We start from the raw sequence: 21,095 nt of genomic DNA on the forward strand, positions 1-21,095 counted from the left end.
GCCCTTGGGGCCCACCTTAGATCAAGCTTGCCTCCTAGGCTCTGCCCTCCGGCCCCTCACCCTCAGGGCGTAGATCTCATTAGTGGCCCCATTCATCACCACTCTGTCTGTATCCACACCCTTTGCCCAGTAACTTTGCAGGGTCCTCTCCTTCGGGCTCTGAGTGAGTCATGAAGTCTGTGTTGGCCAACACAACAAGGCTGGAGTGACAGTGTGCCAGTTCTGAGCATAAGCCTCAAGAGGCCCAGTGTGTCTGCTTGCTCTCCTGTGCATCTCTGCCTTCTCCAAGAGAAGGGCAAAGCTGGCCAGTCCTAAGAGGAGGATGAGAGACGGGAGCCACGTGGAGCAGAGCTGACCCAGCTAAGTGCTCCAGCCAAGCACAACCCATAGTGGGACCCCACCCACCCACAAACTCATGAAGAATGAGGAATTACTGTTCTTTTAAGCCATTGGGCTTTGAGGTGGTTTGTTACACAGCAATAGCTAACTGATACACAGGTAAGAAGGGCCTGGCTCCCACTGCTGTTCAGTGGCTGTGCTCCACCCAGACCTAGAGCAGAATATGCTCGCATAAGTGGAATCAACATTTCCACCCTTTCACAAACCTGCCTGGTGGCTGGGCCAGGAATATTAGCCTGCCTAGCACTGGGGGGGGGGGGGGGGGAGGGTGGGGGCGGGGGAGGTTGAGTAGGGCCCTTTCCCTCACTCCGGGGAGCAGGAGGCAGCTCTCTTCCACAAACTACATGGTCCCTCCCCGTCTACTGTTAACTGGGCCTGGAGCCAGGGCAGGATGGCAGTCAAGGGGTTCATTCCATCGGGGGATGGTGGGGGAGGCCTGGTGACGTGCTCCCGCCCACGACAGAGAGCTGGAATCCTCACGTCTGTGAGATTCTAGGCCTCTCTCTGTGTCACAGGTGGGTGTTCTTTGTGAATTATTTCCAAGTGACCCTCCCACTCTTTCCCAGGCTCCTTGGAGATGACGGTGCCAACGTTAACATGGTCTGTCTTCCAAGGAAGTCACGCCCTTGGGGAGGTTTCCACTTGTCAGTGGTGAGTTGAAGCTTGACCGCGTTATAGCTGCCCGTCCGTTAGTGTGTGGCACGAGAGTTCTTACTTTAGCCATCCTTTCACAAATGTTTGGGTGCTTGCAGACTCAGCTTCTGGAATTTCTTTACTAGATTCTCCACAAGCAGAGGCAAAATTATTTTCAAGGTTGGGGGCCCTTCACTATTGTTCCATGTACTGGCTACACAAACAAATGCGTGCAGTGTAGGGGAATTTTTGCCATTTTTTAGCACCAAGCTACCATTCCCTGGTCCTAATGACCCCCTGACTTCCTCCTGGTGAATTTCCTCTCTCCTGCAGTGGGAACAGGAGGGGGAGCCCTCCCTTGCCCAGCCCTGGGGTGGCCGGGGTGGGCACCTGAGCAGAGCTGCGCTGATCAGACTCTGCTCCAGGACTGGGCGCGAGCGCCACAGGGGCTGAAGGGTAGCGGGGTGCTCCCTGCATGCTGACTGGCCTGTGCCTGTGGGCGCCGGGCTGTGGTCCCCCCGCGCTTCTTCCAATCACCCGTGGTGACTGCCTGCCCTCAGCCTCCTGTCTTCCCCCGCTCCCCTCCAACTGACTCCTCTTGCTTGGAGAGACAGACCATCTCCAGTTCTGGCAGCTACGAGGCCCACTTTGAAGGAAAAAATGTTTTGGTTAATAATTTTTCACGTGTGTAAGCCCTGTTTCTGTTTTCTACTTGGCTTGTAAGTGCCTGTGGGCAGGGCCTCTATTCCGTTCATCCTGAGCCCAGCACTGGCACAGAGTAGGGGGTCAGGCAGAGCTGGGCATGGGGCCTGAGCATGAGGGCCAGCCCCAGCATGCGCCCGCTGTGGGACCTGGGTTAGTCCCGTGGATCTTTCGTCTGGACTCTGCATCTGCAAAGCAGGTGTGATGCTTGTCATGACCTGCCTCCCTCCAGGCCGCGGGGCCTCTGTGAGGTTACGTGGGTTAAGGGTGTGAAAGTGCTGGAGAGACACTGGCTCCTTCGTATTCAGCTCACAGCAGCCAACACCATCCCGGGTCGACACAGGTCCTGCCTGCAAGGGGGAGACACACGAGCAGACAGGCGATTGCATCAGGCTAGCTTCATCGGAATGTGGCTTAGGGGGACACAGAAGCTCAGAAGGGCCCCACACTTGATTTATGCTCTGCTGTCACCATCTTGAAGTTCTTAATAATTTTTGAACGAAGGGTCCCGCGTTTTTATTCTGCACCGGGCCCTGCAAATCATACAGCCAGCTCTGATTAAAATGCCTTATGAACTAACATGACGCTGATGGGAGAGGCCAGACCCCAGAGCACAGACTGTGCGAGGCCATGTGCATGCAGTTTGAAAAAGGTGACACCAATCTAAAGGGTTAGAAGTAGGGATAGTGGTTACCAGGGCTTCATGGGGAGGGGCTGGATGGGGGACAGTGAACAGAAAGGGCCTTGGCTGAGCTTCTGTGGTTCTAGAAATCTTCTATTTCTTGATCTGGGAGCTGGGTATATATGTGTACTCACTTTGTGAAAATTCACCAAGCTATGCGCAAGGCTTGTGCATTTTTCTGCATGGATGTTACGCTTGAATACACAGTTAAGAGCAAAATTGGGAAAGGACCTGCATGTAGCAAAGGGAGGTCGGGGTGCTGTGCTTGGCCCACTCTCGGGACGCTCAGAGAAGGCTTCTCAGAGGAGGGGTCTGAATAAAGTCCTGAAGGAGGAGCAGGAGGTGGAGTGGGGGACCGGCTGATCCTGGCAGAGGGAAGGCGTGCCCATGAGTCAGGGGCTAAGCAATGCATGGTTCAGGAGAGCACTGCTTGTTTAAGACTGGCGCTGCCTCAGAGCCTGAGGCGGTGGAGTGGGCAAGAGACACAAAGGCCAGCCGGTGCGAGACCTCGAAGGCTGCTGAGGCCTTGGACCCTGCTCTCTGGGCAGTGGGGATGGGGATGGTTCTGAGCCTGAGACTCCAGCTCAGTGTGGAGGGCAGACTGTGGTGGGAGATGGGGGCAGTGCTGAGAAGGCCACTGCACGTTTCTAGGTGAGCAGTGATGGTAGGGGAGTATAGAAAAGGGAGTGCATTCTGGAGACTTCTTTTTCAAATTGGTACACTTGGTGGTTTTAGCATATGACCACAGATTCTTTGACACTTGTCCCATCAAGAGATGGAGTCTGATTCGCCACCTCTTGAATATGGGTTGGCCTAGTGACTTGCTTGTGATGAACAGAATGTGGCTGAAGTGATGCTAAGTGACTTCTGAGGCTGGATTAGATAAGGTGATACCACTTCCACCCGGCTTTCCCTCAGGAGCCAGCTGCCAGAAAGGACATGCAGGCCAGAAGGATGGGCCACATATAGGTGTCCTGGCTGCCCACTCTACTGAAGCCCCAGGTGACAGCTAACCTCAAGTCCAGATTTGTGCAAGAGGAAGTTTTCAAGATAATCGTAACTGCATGAGATTCTGAGAGCTCCCTAGCTGAGCCTGTCAACCCCCAGAACTGTGATTTGTGCCACTAAGTTTGGATGGTGTGTTGGCAGCAAGCAAACAGCATCCTTGACTGTTAAGTAGAATCGTCACAAGAGCTTAAGAAATTCCTAACCCCCAGGTGAGATCCAGTTGTAGTATTCTTCCGAGCTCCTGATCTGCAGCCAGGGTTGAGAACTGCTGTGGACCGCGCCTCAGACTGAGCTAGGCTACCTTCACGGAATGCCTTTCCATTTCCCCCGCTTCCCCTTGCCCAACTTTCTTTTGTTCTTGTCCACTGGTTTCCAATCTTCAGTTTCTGGCAGATGAAAGTGATCCATTTAAGCCACAGGGACTTTGAAATCAGTGCCTGATGCTCGAGGTGTTTATTTTGCCCCCAAGGGCAGGAGGGGATGGGGACTGCCAGATAAAGCACAGGAGGCCCAGTGAAGTTTGGATTTCAGATACTCAACAATTTTTTTTAGTATACATATGTTCCAGATATTACATGGACATCCTAAAAAGTTATGCATTGTTTATCTGGAATTCAACTTCAACTGAGTGTCCTCTGTTTTTATTTGCTAGATCTGGCAACTCTGAGTGTGAAGCCAGGTCCAGGTGATATTAAAGCCTCAAGTGGGTATATCTGTGGACTCCTGAGCTCCTCAACTGCGGGGTAGGAGGCGCCTCACAAATCCCCAGCTCACTCCCCTTGTTGGGGGAAGTGAGGCCCCAAGACAGGAAGCAATAAATCCAAAACAGGCAGTTCCTGATTTGCACAATATTGTGTTAACTCAACCCATGCATATTGGCACTGTGTCCTGGCTTTGATGTATTAAACATTTGCATGTAGGTTTTTGCGTCAACATAAATTTTCAGATCAGTTGGGTAATGCCTGGGAGTGCAATTGCTGGGTTGTAGGGTAAGTCTATGCTTAACTTGGTGCAAAGCTGCCAGACTGTCTTCCCAAGTGGCTGCCCCATTTTGCATTCCCAGCAGCCACCAGCGAGAGTTCCTGTTACTCCGTATCCTCATCAGCAATTGGTCATGTTTTCTGGATTGTAGCCATTCTAATAGGTGTGTAAGTAGTACCTCATTGTTATTTCAATTTGCATTTCTCTAATGTCAAACGATGTTGAGCATCTTTTCATATATTTATTTGCCATCTGTGCATCTTCTTTGGTAAAGTGTCCTGATCTTTTGCCCATTTTTAAATTGGATTATTTGTTTTCTTATTGTTGAGCTTTAAGAGTTCTTTATATATTCTAGATAGAAGTCCTTCAGCAGATACACAATTTGCAAATAATGTCTCCCAGTCTGTGGCTTGTTTTTTTCCTTCTCTTAACAGCGTATTTTGCAGAGCAAACACTTTTAATTTTGATAAAGCCCAATTTATCAAATTTTTTTCATTGCCAAACCCAAGGTCACACAGACTTTTTCTTATGTTTCCTTCTAGAAGTTTTATAGTTTTGCATTTTACACTTTGAATTAATTTTGTGTAAAGTGTGAGGGGTGTGAAGAGCTTCTTTTTCTGCAAACGAACATCCAGTTCTCCCGGCAGCATTTGTTGGAAAGACTGTTCTTTACCCACCGAGCTGCCTTTGCACCAACGGATCAAAGAGTCCGTTGATAGATGCGCGGGTCTGTTTCTGGGCTCTCTGTTAGCTCCCCTGATCTACGTGTCTCCCCTTCGGCCGTTACCACACTGTCTTGATCACTGTAGCTTTAGAGCACAGTATGCTACTAAGTATATCTTTGAATTCAGGTAGTGTATTTTTAAGGACTAGGGACCCATCTAAATGAGCTCAAGAAGAAAAGGAGATTTGGTTGAAAGGAACCGGAGACTTCTCAGAGAGCCGCAGGGCCAGCAGGTCACTTGCTCTCCCAAGAGTGGTACTGGGCTGAGTCAGGACAATCTGGTCCTGGGAGATGTGCTCTCAGGCTGTGTGGCCCAGCATCCCTGCAGCCTTCTCTGCATCTTTCACTCTTCACTCTCCGCAGGGTTCTCTCAGCACCTCTGGCCAGTGCGCCAGCCTAACCTCAACATGGACCTCTCACAAATACACAGAACTGTTGTTTTGGCTAGCACGTGGTTTCACTTTATTTGTGAAACTTCAGTTAGTTGCCAACACTTAAAAATTGGGTGATGTCACTAGAAATCCAGAAATCCGGTTTCTCGTGGAGAATGGGACCGTGCTAGGCCTGAATCCCGCGAGGTGTCAGTTGGCTGGAGCTAAGCAGCGGTAGCTCCCTTAGACGGGCTGGAACTCTGGTCTGCCAGCCCCTCCAGCCCTCATTGCTCCTTCATGAAAGGCTCTGGAACCTGCAGACCTCTGAGTGTGCAACCTCTGGCCTCAAGCCTCAGGGTCCCATTCTGACAGAGAGAACCAAGCAGCCCAGCCAGTTAAGACCGCCACCACACAGTGACTGGGTGGTGGACGGTGGCAGCCAGCTCTCTGATTGCAGGGGGTATAATTGACCAAGGGCCTCAGCTAATGTGCTTTGAAACCCATTGCCAAGGCCACGCTTACCAGCTTATAACTGGGTATGGCAGGGATACTAAGTCAGGCCGGTTCCTGGGAGATGTGGCACTCCTTTGATGGCTGATTTTAGCTTGAGGACTCCTCAATGGCCTTGCCAAACTTTCCTTAAAACTGCGTTGCAGTCTTAGATGCTTCCACCCAGACTTCTTTCCCTCTTTCCCTCTGTTGGAGTCAGACCTACACTGTATGCCAAAGCTCTTGCGCTCTCTTCTGACTCCTGCCCCACTTTCCCTCACGGGTGTTTCCCCTTATAAATTCCTTACATGTTAATCTTGTCTTGGCATCTGTTTCTCAGAGGACCAGGTTGAACACAGGGGCAGGAATCGCTGAGCAGGTACAGCAGAAGCAGATTCTTGGAGAAGGAGCTGTGGGTGTGGGTAAGGCAGAGACCTTGACCACCAGGCCCACTCCACCTGCTCCCTCACTGGGAAACGATAGAAGTGGATTGGACCACAGATCTTTCCAGTCCCTTCCTGGCCTCTCTCTTTCCCCAGGCTGATTCCGTTCAGAGTCAGAAAGGCTCAGAGGAACCTCAGATCCCTAACCATCAAGTCCAAGACTAAAGTCCCAATTTGCCAACAAAATGACCCAACTAACCATCTTCACGCGGCCCCTGTGCATGTGTGCGGTGCGCAGACACTGGCTTGATTTTGGCCAACCAGCGCGCCTCTTCCTTGCTGCGGTGCCCGAGCTGTGGGCTCTGTGGGATTGGGTGGTGCTGCCCCAGCTTTTTCTTTCCTCCAGCCACATTATGCTGCAGAATTGGGTATGTGGCACAGTCAGAGCCAATGGGCTGCCCTGAGCCCCCGCTGGGAGAAGTGGGGGACTGACGCTGTCCTTCTAGCTCACAGCAGGCACTTACCCACTGGAGCCTAGGGGCGGTAGGCTGGAGCGCCAGAGGCCTAGAAGGGTGTAAAAGCAGCAGAACACAGGGCTCAAAGAAGACAAGGAAAGCCCAGTTGTTGGAGCCACTCAGTGAGGCCGCGTCTGAAGGCAGGCCCACTCCTAACTTGTCACTTATGAGGCCCAACGAATTGTCTTTTCAACTCAGTCAGTTTGAGTTAGGTTTTGTAACACTTTTGCAACTTAATCCTAATTGACACAGACATTTGATCATCCACTAAGTGGGTCATTTAGGACTCTCATCGTTCCTCTTCTGGGGTTACTTATCAATTTATTGTTGGCTAACTTCTAAACCAAAGAAAACAGTAGGTTGAAACAATAAAAAATTTAAAAAGGGAAGGAACGTGCAGGCTCCTGAGCACCAGCGGCTCTTGTTAAAGGCCTGGAGATTGTGGTGAGCATTTTAGATTTTGTCTGCAAGCATCCTCTCCTGTTTCTTTAGATTTTCTTTGGGAAACAGCTTCTCCTACCTGTATTCATTATGTTTCTAGGTGTGGATAATTAAGCCAGCCAATCCAGGAAGAAAGAGGTACCTTCCTCCCATTAAGATTGCTAAATAAGTGTGACGATGACTTGGAATATTGGAAGTTTTTATGGTTTTCTTGTCACCATGCATGAAGAAACTGCTTCAGAATGAAGCCGATTCAGAAGACAGCACAAATAAGAGAAAGAGAAAGGCATAGTCATGATGCTATTTATTGAACTCCTGGATCTAGCCTTACCTGAAACTATCACTGAACTTTTCAGTTACATGAAGCAATAACTCCCATCTCCCATTCTCCCCAGCCCTCTTGACCTCTAATTTACTTTCTTCTCTATGAATTTACTTATTTTAGATATTTCATATAAGTGGAATAATACAATATTTGTACTTTTGTGTCTGGCTTATTTCACGTATGTTTTCATAAATTCATATTCATTTTGCATATTTCATGTTTTCAAGGTTCATAAATGTTGTAGCATGTATCACAAATTAATCCCTCTTTATGGCTACGTAATGTTCATATGTATATGTATACATGCATACACACTATATATGCACCTCGTTTTGTTTATCCATTCATCTAGTGACAGAAACTTGGATTTTTTGCACCTTTTGGCTACTGTGAGTAATGCTGCTATGAACATAGATATACAAGCATTTGCTCGAGTCTCTATTTTCAATTCTTTTGGGTATATATCTAGGAGTGGAATTGCTGGGTATTATGGTAGTTCTAGATTTAACTTTTTTTTTTTTTAAAGATTTTACTTTTTCCTTTTTCTCCCCAAAGACCCCCGGTACATAGTTGTGTATTCTTCGTTGTGGGTTCTTCTAGTTGTGGCATGTGGGACGCTGCCTCAGTGTGGTCTGACGAGCAGTGCCATGTCCGCGCCCAGGATTCGAACCAACGAAACACTGGGCCGCCTGCAGCAGAACGCGCGAACTTAACCACTCGGCCACGGGGCCGGCCCCCCTATATTTAGCTTTTTGAGGAACTGCCAAACTTTTCCGCAGTCGCTGTAACATTTTACATTACCACCAGCAACGAAAGAGGGTTCCAATTTCTCCACATCATTGCCAACACTTCTTATTTTCTTTCTTTTTTTTTTTTATAGATTGGCACCTGAGCTAACAACTTTTGCCAATCTTCTTTTTTTTTTTTTTGGCTTTTTCTCCCCCAAAACCCCCAGTACGTAGTTGTATATTCTAGTTGTAGGTCCTTCTGGTTGTGCTATGTGGGGCGCTGCCTCAGCATGACCTGATGAGCTGTGCCATGTCCACGCCCAGGATCCAAACTGGTGAAACGCTGGGCCGCCTAAGCAGAGCACAGGAACTTAACCACTTGGCCGCAGGGCTGGCCCTGATTGATTTTCATATGGTGAACCACCTTTGTGTTCCTGGAAATAAATTCCACTTGGTCATGGTGTATAATCCTTTTAATATGCTGCTGAATTCAGGGTGTTAGTATTTTGCTGAAAGCTTTTGTACCTATATTCATAAGGGATATTGATCTATAGTCTTCTTTTCTTTCAGTGTCTTTGTCTTGCTGACCTTATAAAATGTAGAAGGTTTTGAGAATTGTTGTTAATTCTTCTTTAAATGTTTGGTGGAATTCACCTTTGAAGCTATCTGGTCCTGGATTTTTCTTTGTTGGAAGGATTTTGAATACTGATTCATTCTCCTTACTTGTTAATGGCCTATTCATAGTTTTCTATTTCTTTTTGAGTCAGTTTTTATAGTTTTGTTTGTTTTTTCTAGAAATTTGTCCATTTCATCTAGGTTATCCAATTTGCAGGCACAGAATTGCTCATAGTGTTCTCGTATCATCCTGTTTATTTCTGTAAAATAGGTAGTACTATTTAGAATAGGTAGTACTAGGTAGAAATTAATTTTTTCGCAGTTCTGGAGGATAGAAGTCCAAGATCGAGGTGTGACAGGGTTGGTTTTCTGTGAAGCCTCTCCTTGGCTTACAGATGGCTGTCCTCTTGCTGCCTCCTCTCATAGTCATCTCTCTGTGCCTCCAAATTTTCTCTTCTTATAAGGACATGAGCCAGATAGGATTAAGGTCCACTCTAATGGCCTCATTTTAACTTAACACCTTTTAAAGCTGTATCTACAAACGCAGCCACATTCTGAGGTACCGGGGGTTAGATCTTTCACGTATGAATTTTGGGGGCAGACAATTCCGCCCACAGCACCATCCTTTTACTTTCAACCCTTCTGTATCTTTCAGTCTAAAGTGAGTCTTTTACAGACAGCATGTAGATAAATCATTTCTTAAAAATCCATTCTGTAAATCTTTCTGTTTTAATTGGACTGTTTAATCCATTTACATTTAAAGTAATTACTGATAAAGAGAACTTAATTCTGCCATTTAGCTATACATTTTTCTGTATCTTTTATGTTTTTTGTTCTTCATTTCCTCCATTGTTGTATTTATTAGATTTCCTGTAGTGAATCATTTCAATTCCCTTCTTTCCTTGTATTTCAGTTACAGTCTTAGTGGTTACCTTGTGGATTATAATTACCATCTTAAACTTATAACACCTTAGTTTGAATAAAATCAATGTAGTTTCAACAGTATACACACACTCTGCTCCTATACAATTATGCCCCTCCCCTTTTATATTGTTCTTGTCCCAGATCACATCTCTATACATTGTGCGCCCATTAACATATTTATAATTATTGTTTTATGCATGTGCCTTTTAAATCACAGGTGAAAAAAGAGGAATTACAAACCAAACCTACACTGATGCTAGCTTTTATATTTACTTCTATAATTACTATTTTCATTAGTGTTCTTTATTTCTCATATGGCTTTGAGTTTGTCTAGTGTCCTTTCCTTTCAGCCTGGCAGACTCACTTTAGCAGTCCTCAGCAAGCAGGTCTACTAGGAACAAATTCCCTCAGCTTTTTTTTTTTTTTTTTGAGGAAGATTAGCCCTGAGCTAACTACTGGCAGTCCTCCTCTTTTTTGCTGAGGAAGCCTGGCCCTGAGCTAACATCCGTGCCCATCTTCCTCTACTTTATATGTGGGACGCCTACCACAGCATGGCATGCCAAGCAGTGCCATGTCCAGACCCGGGATCCGAACCAGCGAACCCTGGGCCACAGAGAAGTGGAACATGCGAATTTAACTGCTTTCATTTATCTGGAAATGTTTTAATTTCTCCTTCATTCTTGAAAGATGGTTTGTGTGATATAGAATTCTTGGTTGACAGTTTTTTCTTTCCAGGACTGACTATGTCATCCCACTGCCTTCTGGCCTCTGTGGTTTCTGATGAGAAGTCAGCTGTGGATCTTTTGGAGCCTCTCTTGTACATGATGAATCACTCCTCTTTTGTTCCCTTCAAGATTGTCTTTCTGCTTTTGGGTTTTGAAAATTTGACTATCATCTGTCTCAGGGATATATGTCTCTTTGAGTTTATCCTGCTTGCACTTAATTAAGCTTCTTGGATGTGTATATTCATATCTTTCATCAAATCTGGGAAGTTTTCAGCCATTATTTCTTCAAAAATTTTTGCTGGCCCTTTCTCTCTCTCTTTGTCTTCTGGAAATCCTATTAAGCATATGTTGGTATGCTTGACGGTGTCTCACAGGCTCTCAGGCTCCTTTCATTTCTCTTTATTCTTTTTCTTTTCTGCACCTGACTAGATTATTTTAATTGCCTTATACTTGAGTTTACTGATTCTTCCTTCTGCCTGTTCAAATCTGCTTTTGGGCTCCCTCTAGTAAATTTTTTTTTTAAGATTTTATTTTTCCTTTTTCTCCCCAGAGACCCCCCAGTACATAGTTGTGTATTTTTTTTTTCAGTTGTGGGTCCTTCCAGTTCTGGCATGTGGGATGCCACCTCAGCATGGCTTGATGAGCGGTGCCATGTCCGTGCCCAGGATTCAAACTGGCGAAACCCTGGGCCACCAAAGCAGAGCACGCAAACTTAACCACTCGGCCACGGGGCTGGCCCCGTCCTCTAGTAAATTTTTTATTGCAGCTATTGTATTTTTCAGCCCCAGGATTTCTATTTTGTTCCTTTGTATAATTTTGATCTCTTTATTACATTCCCTATCTGCTCATACATTGTTCTGTGGTTTCCTTTAGTTCTTCATCCATTGTTTTCTTTAGCTTGTTGAGCGTATTTAAGAAGGTTGATTTAATGTCTTTGACTAGTATTTCCCATGTCTGGGCTTCCTCAGGGGTGGTCTCTGATTTCTTTTTCTGTGAATTGGCTACACTTCCCTGCTTCTTTGTATGCTTTGTAATGTTGTGTTGAGAACCAGACGTTTTGAGGATCATAATGTGGTCACTCTGGAAGTCAGGCTGTCCTCCTCCTAAGGAATTGTTGATTTTCACTTGTGAGGGTTGCAGTCACCTACTTGGTGACTTTTCCAAGATTTTTTCCTCAAAGTGTATTCCTTGGGGTGTGTGGTCATTGAAATTTCTGTTCCCTTGTCTCTGCAGTCAGCCAGTGATCTGACAAAGATTTCCTTACCAAAAAAAATAAAAGGTGTCCTGTCCCTTTAAGTCTTCTGATAGATAGCATCAAGGGAAACTGCTGCAACCCGAGAGGGCTGAAGCCAAGACGAGAGCCTGTGCCAGTCTCCACCAGTCTCTCAGGGAACTCTTCAAGTGGTCAAAGCGCATAACCCAAACCTTTGGAGGACAGGGAGCTCATTGCCCGCTCTTGCATCCGCCCCCACTCCAGGAATACTGACTGCTAGCCCCACAGCTGCATGGTGGGGTGGGGGCTGAGGACCGGGGCATGGCAGCGGGTTCTCGCCCACCTCGCTATTCTCCTTCCAACAGTCAGCAGCTTCTTCCTCCACGGGGCACTCCCCTCGTTGCTCTAAGTGTCTGATCAGCTTCCAGCATTTCAAAATAGTTGATTCTGAAGTGTTTTCTGTCCCCAGTTGATGGCTGTTTTGGCAAGGGGACTGACCCCCAGGGCCTCCTACTCCACCCTCCTGTCACCTGATGTCCTTCTGACCCCCTCTTTTTTTCTTCTATATAAATCACTTTAAGTTGAGTTTCTGTCTCCAGCATCCGAGAGGTGGTAACAAACTGTTCTGAGTCCCATGCTTGGTGCAATGGATTTTTCAGATTTGAGGAAGATTTGACCCCTGATCTTGGAGGGGAAACCGCATACTACAAGGGTGGAAGTGGTCGGTGTCATCCCTAAGGACATGCAGATGAAGTGCTACGGGGGCTTCATGGAGGGGATGACCTTTTGACCTTGGGGTTAAGCAGAGACTCCCACAGAATTGTAGGCACCTCATCGAAGGTCTTTCAACTCCAAGATCCATTGACAGGGCTGGTGCCTGCCTTGCTCACCTCTTGTCCCCCAGGCCCAGAGGAGGGCCTGGCACATGGAAGGGGGTCAACAAATATTTGCTAAAATTTAACGGTGTTTCAGTGACTAAACAAAGTGTTTTGGAGTAGCTGATGTTCACCTGGATAGGTGATCATAATTTGAAGGATTTCCGATGGATGGAGGAAGTATCTGTCCCGGCTTTTACATTTCCGATGGCCTTTATTCCTCAGGACAACCCTGAGACAGGCATTGTTCTACCTGGATGAAGTGCAGAGGGAGGTTAAGTTTCTCGCCTAAGGCTTCTCAGCAGGGAAGTGGCAGTGGCAGAGTCGGGACTAGAACTTGGGTCTATCTGGGTTTGAAGTCCGAGTCCTTTTGCTGCTACTTCCAACATTCTTATATTGAACAGGAAGCATTCTGACCCAGGCTGGTCTCCTTTCTGCTGTTCACACAGGCCCTCGGAATGTCTGGTGGGCCTGTCTCTTGCACTGAGCAGGAAGATCACACGGCAGAGACCCAGAAGGGGCTGGGGCAGCACAATAAGTCCAGGCTCAACGACCTAGTAGAAGAAAACAGCAAATGTTTATTGAATGTCTACCAAGTCCCTGCCCTCATGGAGCTCACAATCCAGCGTGGAGAGATTGATAACTAGCAAGGAAACGTAGAGTTGATCATTTTGAGGAGTGAAGAGTGCCGTGAAGACAGTGTGAAAAGTGAGGTGCTGGCAGATGCTTGGAGGCGAGGGGAGGGGCTTCAATGGACAGAAAACAGGAAAGCCTCTTTATTTGAACTGAGGCCTGAGTGAAGCAAGGGTTCAACCGTGCATAGATCTGGGAGGAGCATTACAGGTAGAAGGATGCAAAGTCAAAGACCCTGAGCCAGGAATCAGTCTGGAGTGTCTGAAGAAGAGGAAAACCATTGTGTTTGGCATGAGTGGCAGGAGGCTTGCAAGAAAGTGGGAAAGGTGGGTCACATCATGCAGAATTCTTGTAGGACATCTAGATTGTCTAGTAGGGCAATAGGTGTCTAGTAGGACATCTATTCTGGTTGCAGTGGAAAGCCACCGAGGGCTCTAAGAGGGAGAGTGGTATGATGTGGTTACTTTTGACTAGATTAGGGGGTGTGAATCAGGTGTCTTTGGTTGCCAGTGATAGAAATCCTGATGCAAACTGCCTTCATCAGTCAGGAAATTTACTGGCCTCTTTAACTGGAAGTCCAGGGTAATGCAGACTTCAGAGTTGGCTCATTCAGCCCTGAAACAAGCTCTGTGATGTAGTCACGGAATCAGGTCTGTCTCTTGGCTCTGCTGGCCACAGACTCAGCTTCACTGACTCTACTAGGTGTCTAGGTGGTATTTCTAGACCCGAAACACACGAGGCCGCATGCTTTGTACCTCCTGGCCAAGGGACGGATAGAGTCCTTATGGAAGCACCTGTAAAGAATGAGGAAGAACTTTCTCAGGAGCCTTCAGAAAACCTCTATTTGTGGGGTGTCACATGCCCCTTCCTGAACCAACCACTTACAGGGAAAACGAATCACCCTTAGACTGGAGCAGGGGGTGGATCGGCCTCCCACAGACAAGGAGCTATGTGGACTGGGGTTGACCATCTGAATTAGGGTCGGTGGGGTGGGCAGCGGCCAGTGTCCATTACAGGAGGCAAGAGTGGCGGCAGGCAGACCCGAGAAGCAGCTACTGAGGTGGTTGAGGATACAGAGATGATGGTGGTGCCAGAGGAGGTGGCCAGAGCAGTCAGATTCTGCCTGTTTCAGAGGTGCTGGTGTTGGAAATGCAGTGAGGAAAAGAGAGGAACTAACATTTCCCCCTTGCCCAAGTTTTCCTCCTTTCTTTCTTTGAAGCAGATGGGAATGGGTATTTCTGGACTGGAGAGCTAGCCAGGAGAGACAGAAGCAAACAGAGCAGGCAGGCACCCCAGGGTGTGACCTCTGCACGGACGGGAGCAGAGACGGTTGTTGGGGCAAGGCCGGTTCCATTCAGCAAGCATTAATTGGGTGCCCATTGTGTACAGAGGCTGTACGAGAACGAGGTGACAGGAGTTCTGAAATCAGAGAAAAAGTGTGGGCAAAGTTATCCTTGAAAAATCTAGTCCATACATAGCAATATATTAATATAATACAATGAAACATAATATACTACTAGTTTTATATAAGGAAAAATTATGTGTGCAGTTATTAATACACGTGCAAAATATAATTGCGTATTTTAACTCATTAAAAGAGGCACAGGAAAGAGTTGAATGTGCTAAAATTAAACGTGCTCACGAGGCCGCCAGAGCGCACGAATCAGGCCCCCTCCGCCCGACGCAGCCCCGACGGCGCGCACGCCCGAGCGCGGCCCACGCCGGGAGGGACGCCCGCCGGGGCTCCCACGCGCGCGGCCCGGGCTGCGCCCGCCGTCGCGCCACGTGACCGCCAGGGGCGGGGCGAGGGCGGGGCCGCGCGCTTCCCGGCGTGCCGCGCGGGGCGGGGCGGGGCGCGGCCTGAGGAGGCGCGGCCCCGGAGGACGCGGGTCGGCGCCCCGGACAGGCGGCCCCGGACCGGCGCCCGCGCTCGCGGCGGCATGCGCGTGTGAGATGCGGCCGCGGGCAGCCCGGACGCCAGCAGCGGCCGCGGAGCAGGCGGGCGCGGCCTCCTCGGCGCGGGGCGCGCGGCGCAGGAGGGCGAGCACGCGGGCGCCGGACAGCCGCCGGCCGCGCCGCCCCCGCAGAGGCTGCCTGAGGACTCGCTCGCCGCGCTGAGGCCGGCGCCCGCCATGGAGGCCCCGCTCGGCCCCGGGCCCCCCGCGCCGGCCGCCGCCGCGCCGCTGCGCGCCCCGGAGGTGGCGCGGCTCCGCGAGGAGCAGGAAAAGGTAACAGGCCGCGCCGGCCCGGAGCGCGGGGAGCGGGCTCGGCGGCCTTTGTCTGGGCGCTGACCTCGCGGGCGGCGGGGGCGGCGGGGCGGCCGTCCGCGGGCGTCCGAGCGAGTTGTGGAGTGCGGGCGGCGGGGCGGCCGCGCTCTCGCTGTCGCTGTGGGCTCGCTGGCCGCCCGGCCGGGGCGCCGCTCGGCGCGTGAGGGACGGAAGTCCGCCGAGGGCCGCCCGGCGCGGCCGTGCGCTTCCCGCCGGGCGGCTGGTGCTGGTCCGGTGGACGCCGCTTCCTGAGAGGTTAGGCGCAGTCGTGCAGGGGCTGAGGGTCACGCTGCCCGTGGAGGGGGGAGAGTTCTGCGCGCCCGGCGGGCCTGGGCAGGACGCGCGCCGGTGAAGCCGGTGCCTTTTCACCCGAGATGTCGCCTTTGTATTCTGCAGCCTTGCGGAGTCGCACTCTCCGAAAGTTTGAAATTCTTACTTTGCAAAGCAGCATTTACTTAAGATGTTCCCTGCCGTCCTGGGAGCGACCGTCAGGGTCAGAGCGTTAGGAGGTCGTTTGCCCGGTGTCAGCGGCGGGGGGCCAGTCGGGCAGGACGGCCGCGCGGTGCGGTCCGGGCGCCGGGGCCTCCGACGCCGTCCGCAGCGGCTGGGCTTTGAACTTGACTTTTTTCAGGATGGGGGTTTAAAAAGGCAACAGGTTTAGCACGTTTACATTGTGATGTTAGTGAATCTTAATTTTTTTAAAGAGGAAAACCAGGGAGGGCCAGCTCTTCATGAAACCAGTTCGTTAATTTTGGCAAAACTGCTGCGGGTTGTCGCTCTGCCGGGCTTCGGGGCGGCCTCGAGGCCGGAGCGCGCCGCGTGGGAGTGGGGGCGGCGCCGGCGCCGCGGTGGCGCGTGCGTGGTGCTGCCGCACGTGGCCCGTCCCGGCCGGCTTGCGAGGAGGAGACCCTGGGTGTGTTGTGGCCTCAGCGTGGCCGAGATCCCGGGGATCCACGCCGGGCACCCTGAGCCGCTGCCGGCGTGGCCCCGGGGCCCCGGAACGCTGCCCGGGGCGGGGCGGGGCGGGCCTGGGGACCCCTCGGCGGGCGCGGCTCGGCCCCCGCCGCCCCGTGCTGTGGCCCTGAGCGCGCGTCTGCCGTGGGTGCAGCGCGTTCCCGGGGGACGGGAGACCTCAGGCCGCAGGACAGACGGCTGGGATCGCCGGCCGGGGCCTGGAGGGGAGCGTAGGAAGACTTGACGGCCAAGGAGAGTTTCTCCAGGGACCTCGGCTGTAGAGCCCGCCCGGCGGGAGGAGCGCGGTGACCTGGAGGGGGTGGCGGCCGGGACGCTCTTGGAGCAGGAAAGGGAAAGTGTCGTCAGAGCTCTGTACTGGTGTGCCGGTTAGGTTCCGTTAGGCAGGTCGGATTAAACCTGCCCTGGGCTCGGCCTTGGCCTAGGCCTGCCTGAGTTCTCTGAGAATTAAAACCTGACAAAAATGAATTGAAGGGCTTTTTCCGGTTTTCCCCAGAATGGATCCTGGCCGGTAGGCTCTAGATGCAGAGGCGAGAAATGGGTTGGTTACTTGCTGTGGATACCTTAGGGTTGGGGCCTTGTGTCCTCTGGGAATCTTGGTTGAGAAGGGCTGCGAGGTCATGTGGGTTAAATGTTGCTCAGCAGTTTATTTTGTTTTTGTTTTCTGAAGAATTCAGCTAAGGAGTATAGCAGGTTCTACCTCGGTCCCTCTGTTTTTTTCTTGTCTATCCTTTGGAGCATTGAATAACAAGAACAAAAACATTAGTAGCCTGAGGAAAAAAGACAAGGCGCATGAATGAGCCACAACCCCAGTAAATGACAACGTCTGTAATAAATGGGCAGTATCGAATATTTTAACATTGATTTCACTTATAGCATCAAGGCTGAAACTTTTTTTATTCTTCTTTTGACCTAGCAAAACGACATGTACAGAAGAGTTTTCTGCAGCTTTGTTTATAATAATGAAAAAACTAAAAACCAACGCTAGGGGACTGGTTAAATAAATAAATCATCATACATATAAGGAGCTTTTATGCAGGCATTAAAAATTGCAGAACTGGGGCTGGCCCCGTGGCCGAGTGGTTGGGTTCGCGCCCTCCGCTGCAGGCGGCCCAGTGTTTCGTCGGTTCGAGTCCTGGGTGCGGACATGGCGCTGCTCGTCGGACCACGCTGGGGCGGCGTCCCGCATGCCACAACTAGAGGAAACCACAACGAAGAATACACAACTATGTACCGGGGGGCTTTGGGGAGAAAAAGGAAAAAATAAAATCTTTAAAAAAAAAAAAAAAAAATTGCAGAACAGTGTGTATAGTGTGGTTCCACTTACCCTTCTATGTAAGTATTCATGCAGTTTGTATAAGAGAACACACCGTGAAATGCTCTAAAAGCACACACTTCCATTTCTTGTTTTACGTAAAACTGAGTGAAATTGGATAAGATTACAATTTTTCAATAAAGGCTGTCAGTAAAACTTATTTTAATGAAAACTGGGATGTCGTATCTTTAATTGCTAAATACTTTTTGGGTCTGAAAAATGGCCCTTGGCTGCTTTGAGCATCAGTTAGGCAGGTTTATTTCTTGGTTACTCTCGAGTTGACAGATAAAATTTATTCAAACATTCATCCCCCCAGTTGGTTTCCTTTTTTCTTTTTTCTTGGAGGTTTTATTTACTCTTAATTCTCTGTCAAAAAGTACAGGGACAAAAGGGAACGTGGGTCATCTTTTTTTTAACTAAATCTTTTCTTACCAGTAGCAGTAAAATATTTGGTGGAAAAATGAGCTACTTAGGAGCCTCTCTGCACTGACTTAGGCCTTCAAATCCTGACGCAGGACTGTCGTGGAGTACCTTGCTCTGTTCTAGGGAGGGTTCCTCCTATTGAAATCTGGTTCACTCTGCTTCTACCTTGGAATTGCATTAGATTGGAGTTTTGGTTTCTTGACTAAGGTGATATTTCTGCAATACCTATTTTTTATGTGTGTATTATCTTTTATTAACAGAATTACTGAGACTTTATTGTAATGTGAAAAAAGTGGTATGTAGTATGGTTTTCATAGGTTATTTGCAGGATAATAGTAACTTTGGAAAATTCATGAGGATATTTTTATTTTAATTATTATCGAGTGCTTATGTAATTCTCACTTGGAATTTTGGAATGATATGTTTTCCTGATCTAGAACCTGGGGAATTAAATGCGTTAAGGGTAAATATTTCCGATTTTTCATAAAGCAGAACAACTAACTTAAAGGAGGCTTTTTCTATTTGATGAACTAAACTGCACTTAGTTTAAGGAAGCGTCAGCCATGGACTGCATACAACAGCTGTTCTTCTCTCCAAGCCCAGAATTCAAGTGTTTAATTTATCGGCAGATGTTTATTGAGTACCTGCTCCATGCCAGGTGTGTTCTGAAGAGGATGCAGTAGTGGACGAAATGGAGAAAGTCGTTGCTTTCTTGGAGATTACATTCTAGTCGTGAAGCCGTGGCACAGGCCCATGTAACACGTCAGGTGGTTTGTGATAGGTAAGGCTAGGTAGAAAAATAAGGTAAGGGAGGATATTTTGGAGAAGAGCTTTCTAGTTAGGGCAAACAGCTCAGAATGAGTCAGTGTGAGAGCCATACTAGGTTATTGTAAGGATTTTGGTTTTTATTTTTGTGAGATGCGAAGCCATTGGAATGTCTTTTGAGAATCAAAAAGAAGTGTCCCTTGGTCGTGCGTGGAGAAAGGGAGTGAGGATGGGACTGCATCCTGCCTATAGAGCGAATTTGGTGTGTGCCAGGCATTGTGGTAGACGTTTAGAGATTTGATGTCAAAGTCTTCCTTAACCCTCTTAATTTTTCAGGTGAACAATTTGGGTTGTTTCTAGTTTTTGCCCTGAACTTTTTCATGGGGTATTTGTGTCTTCAGTTCTACATAGGTTTCTTTTCTCAAGTGGTCATAGCAGTTTACACTCCTGTCAGCAGTGGGTGAAAGTTCTAGCTACTTCATATCCTTATCACCGCTTGGTACTGTCTGTCCTTTTCATATTTGCTAGCCATTCTAGTATTGACTAATGAGGTTGATTACCTTTTCACACATTTATTGGCTGTTTGCATTGGGTTTTTCTTTTTTTTTTTGAGGAAGATTAGCCCTGAGCTAACTGCCGTCAATCCTCCTCTTTTTGCTGAGGAAGACTGGCCCTGACCTAACATCTGTGCCCATCTTCCTCTACTTTATATGTGGGATGCCTTACCACAGCATGGCTTGCCAAGAGGTGCCATGTCCGCACCCAGGATCCGAACTGCCGAACCCCGGGCCTCCGAAGCGGAATGTGCCCGCTTAACTGCTGAGCCACCGGGCTCGCCCCTGTTTGCCATATTTTAATTGATTCATAGTAAGTCTTTACGTACTTTTGATATGAGTGCTTTTTCAGTTATGTCTTGTGAATTTCTTCCCTAGTCTGTGGCTTGATTTGACACTGTAATGTTATACTTTTTTTTTGTTTAAAGATTGGCACCTGAGGTAACAACTGTTGCCAATCTTTTTTTTTCCCTTTTTCTCCCCAAATCCCCCCAGTATTTAGTTGTATATATTTTTTTAGTTGTGGTCCTTCTAGTTGTGGCACATGGGACGCTGCCTCAACATGGCCTGATGAGCGGTGCTGTGTCTGTGCCTAGGATCCGAACCCTGGGCCACCAGAGCGGAGTGCGTGAACTTACCCACTCAGCCACGGGGCCGGCCCCTGTAATGGTATACTTTTATGAGTAGAAATTCTTAATTTTAGCAGTCATTTCCTTCATGGTTATTTTTTTTCTTTTCTCTTCTTTTTAGGAAGTCTTTCTTATCCTAATGTTCTAAAGATCTCCTTTTATATTGTCTATTGTCTTCTAGAAGCTTTGTTGTTTTGCCTTTCACGTTTAGGCCTATATTCTACCTAGAATTGATTTTGTGTCTAATGGGGAATTCCGCTCAGGTTTCATTTTTTACCATCTGGATGCCTAGTTGCCCCGTTACCATTTATTGGAAAGAATCTCTTCTTTCCACTGCACTGTCATCTTTGTCATAAATCAGGTGACTATATGTGTGGCTCTATTTCTCGACTGTGCCATTGGCCTGTTTGTCTGTTCTTGCACCAAACCTGCGCTAAGTGCTGTAGCACCTTGATACCTGGTAGGGTAAGTTCTTTTGGGATTCCTCAGGGTTTCCTTATTGTATCCTTTCCATTCCTTATGCTCTTTCTTTCTTTTTTCTTGCCTTTTGAACTGGCTAGGATTTCTAGGGCAAGGTTGAATAGAAATGGTGATAGTGAGTGTTAGGGGTAAACTTACAGAAATTCTCCATTAAGTATAATGTTTACTGTGGATATTTTCTCTGTTTACTTTTTATCAGATTAAGTAATTTTCTTATATTCCTAGTTAGCTAAGAGTTTTTCTGAATGGGTATTGAATTTTAGAAAATGCTTTTTCTAAATTGAGTAATTATAGGTAGTTTATTGAAGAGAGTATATCTGATCT

At 48.4% G+C, this 21,095-nt stretch overlaps 1 protein-coding gene across 9 annotated transcripts in view; it reads left to right on the forward strand.

The window, feature by feature from the left end:
- Positions 1–911: 911 nt before the first annotated feature.
- Positions 912–21,095, forward strand: part of URI1 (URI1 prefoldin like chaperone) — an 83,363-nt gene continuing 63,179 nt past the window's right edge. The window contains exon 1 of one of the 9 annotated variants that reach the window (XM_008528297.2): positions 912–1,050. In XM_008528297.2, the coding sequence (XP_008526519.2) occupies positions 997–1,050 (54 nt within the window). In that variant the 5' untranslated portion in view covers positions 912–996. Of the gene's footprint in view, positions 1,051–15,221; positions 15,595–16,156; positions 16,547–16,695; positions 17,117–21,095 lie in introns of those variants that run through there. The other 8 variants (XM_070632512.1, XM_070632515.1, XM_070632510.1 and 5 more) reach the window with 8 other exon arrangements.

The sequence above is a fragment of the Equus przewalskii genome, chromosome 9, assembly GCF_037783145.1.
Source record: "Equus przewalskii isolate Varuska chromosome 9, EquPr2, whole genome shotgun sequence".
In the NCBI taxonomy this organism is placed as follows: Eukaryota; Metazoa; Chordata; class Mammalia; order Perissodactyla; family Equidae; genus Equus; species Equus przewalskii.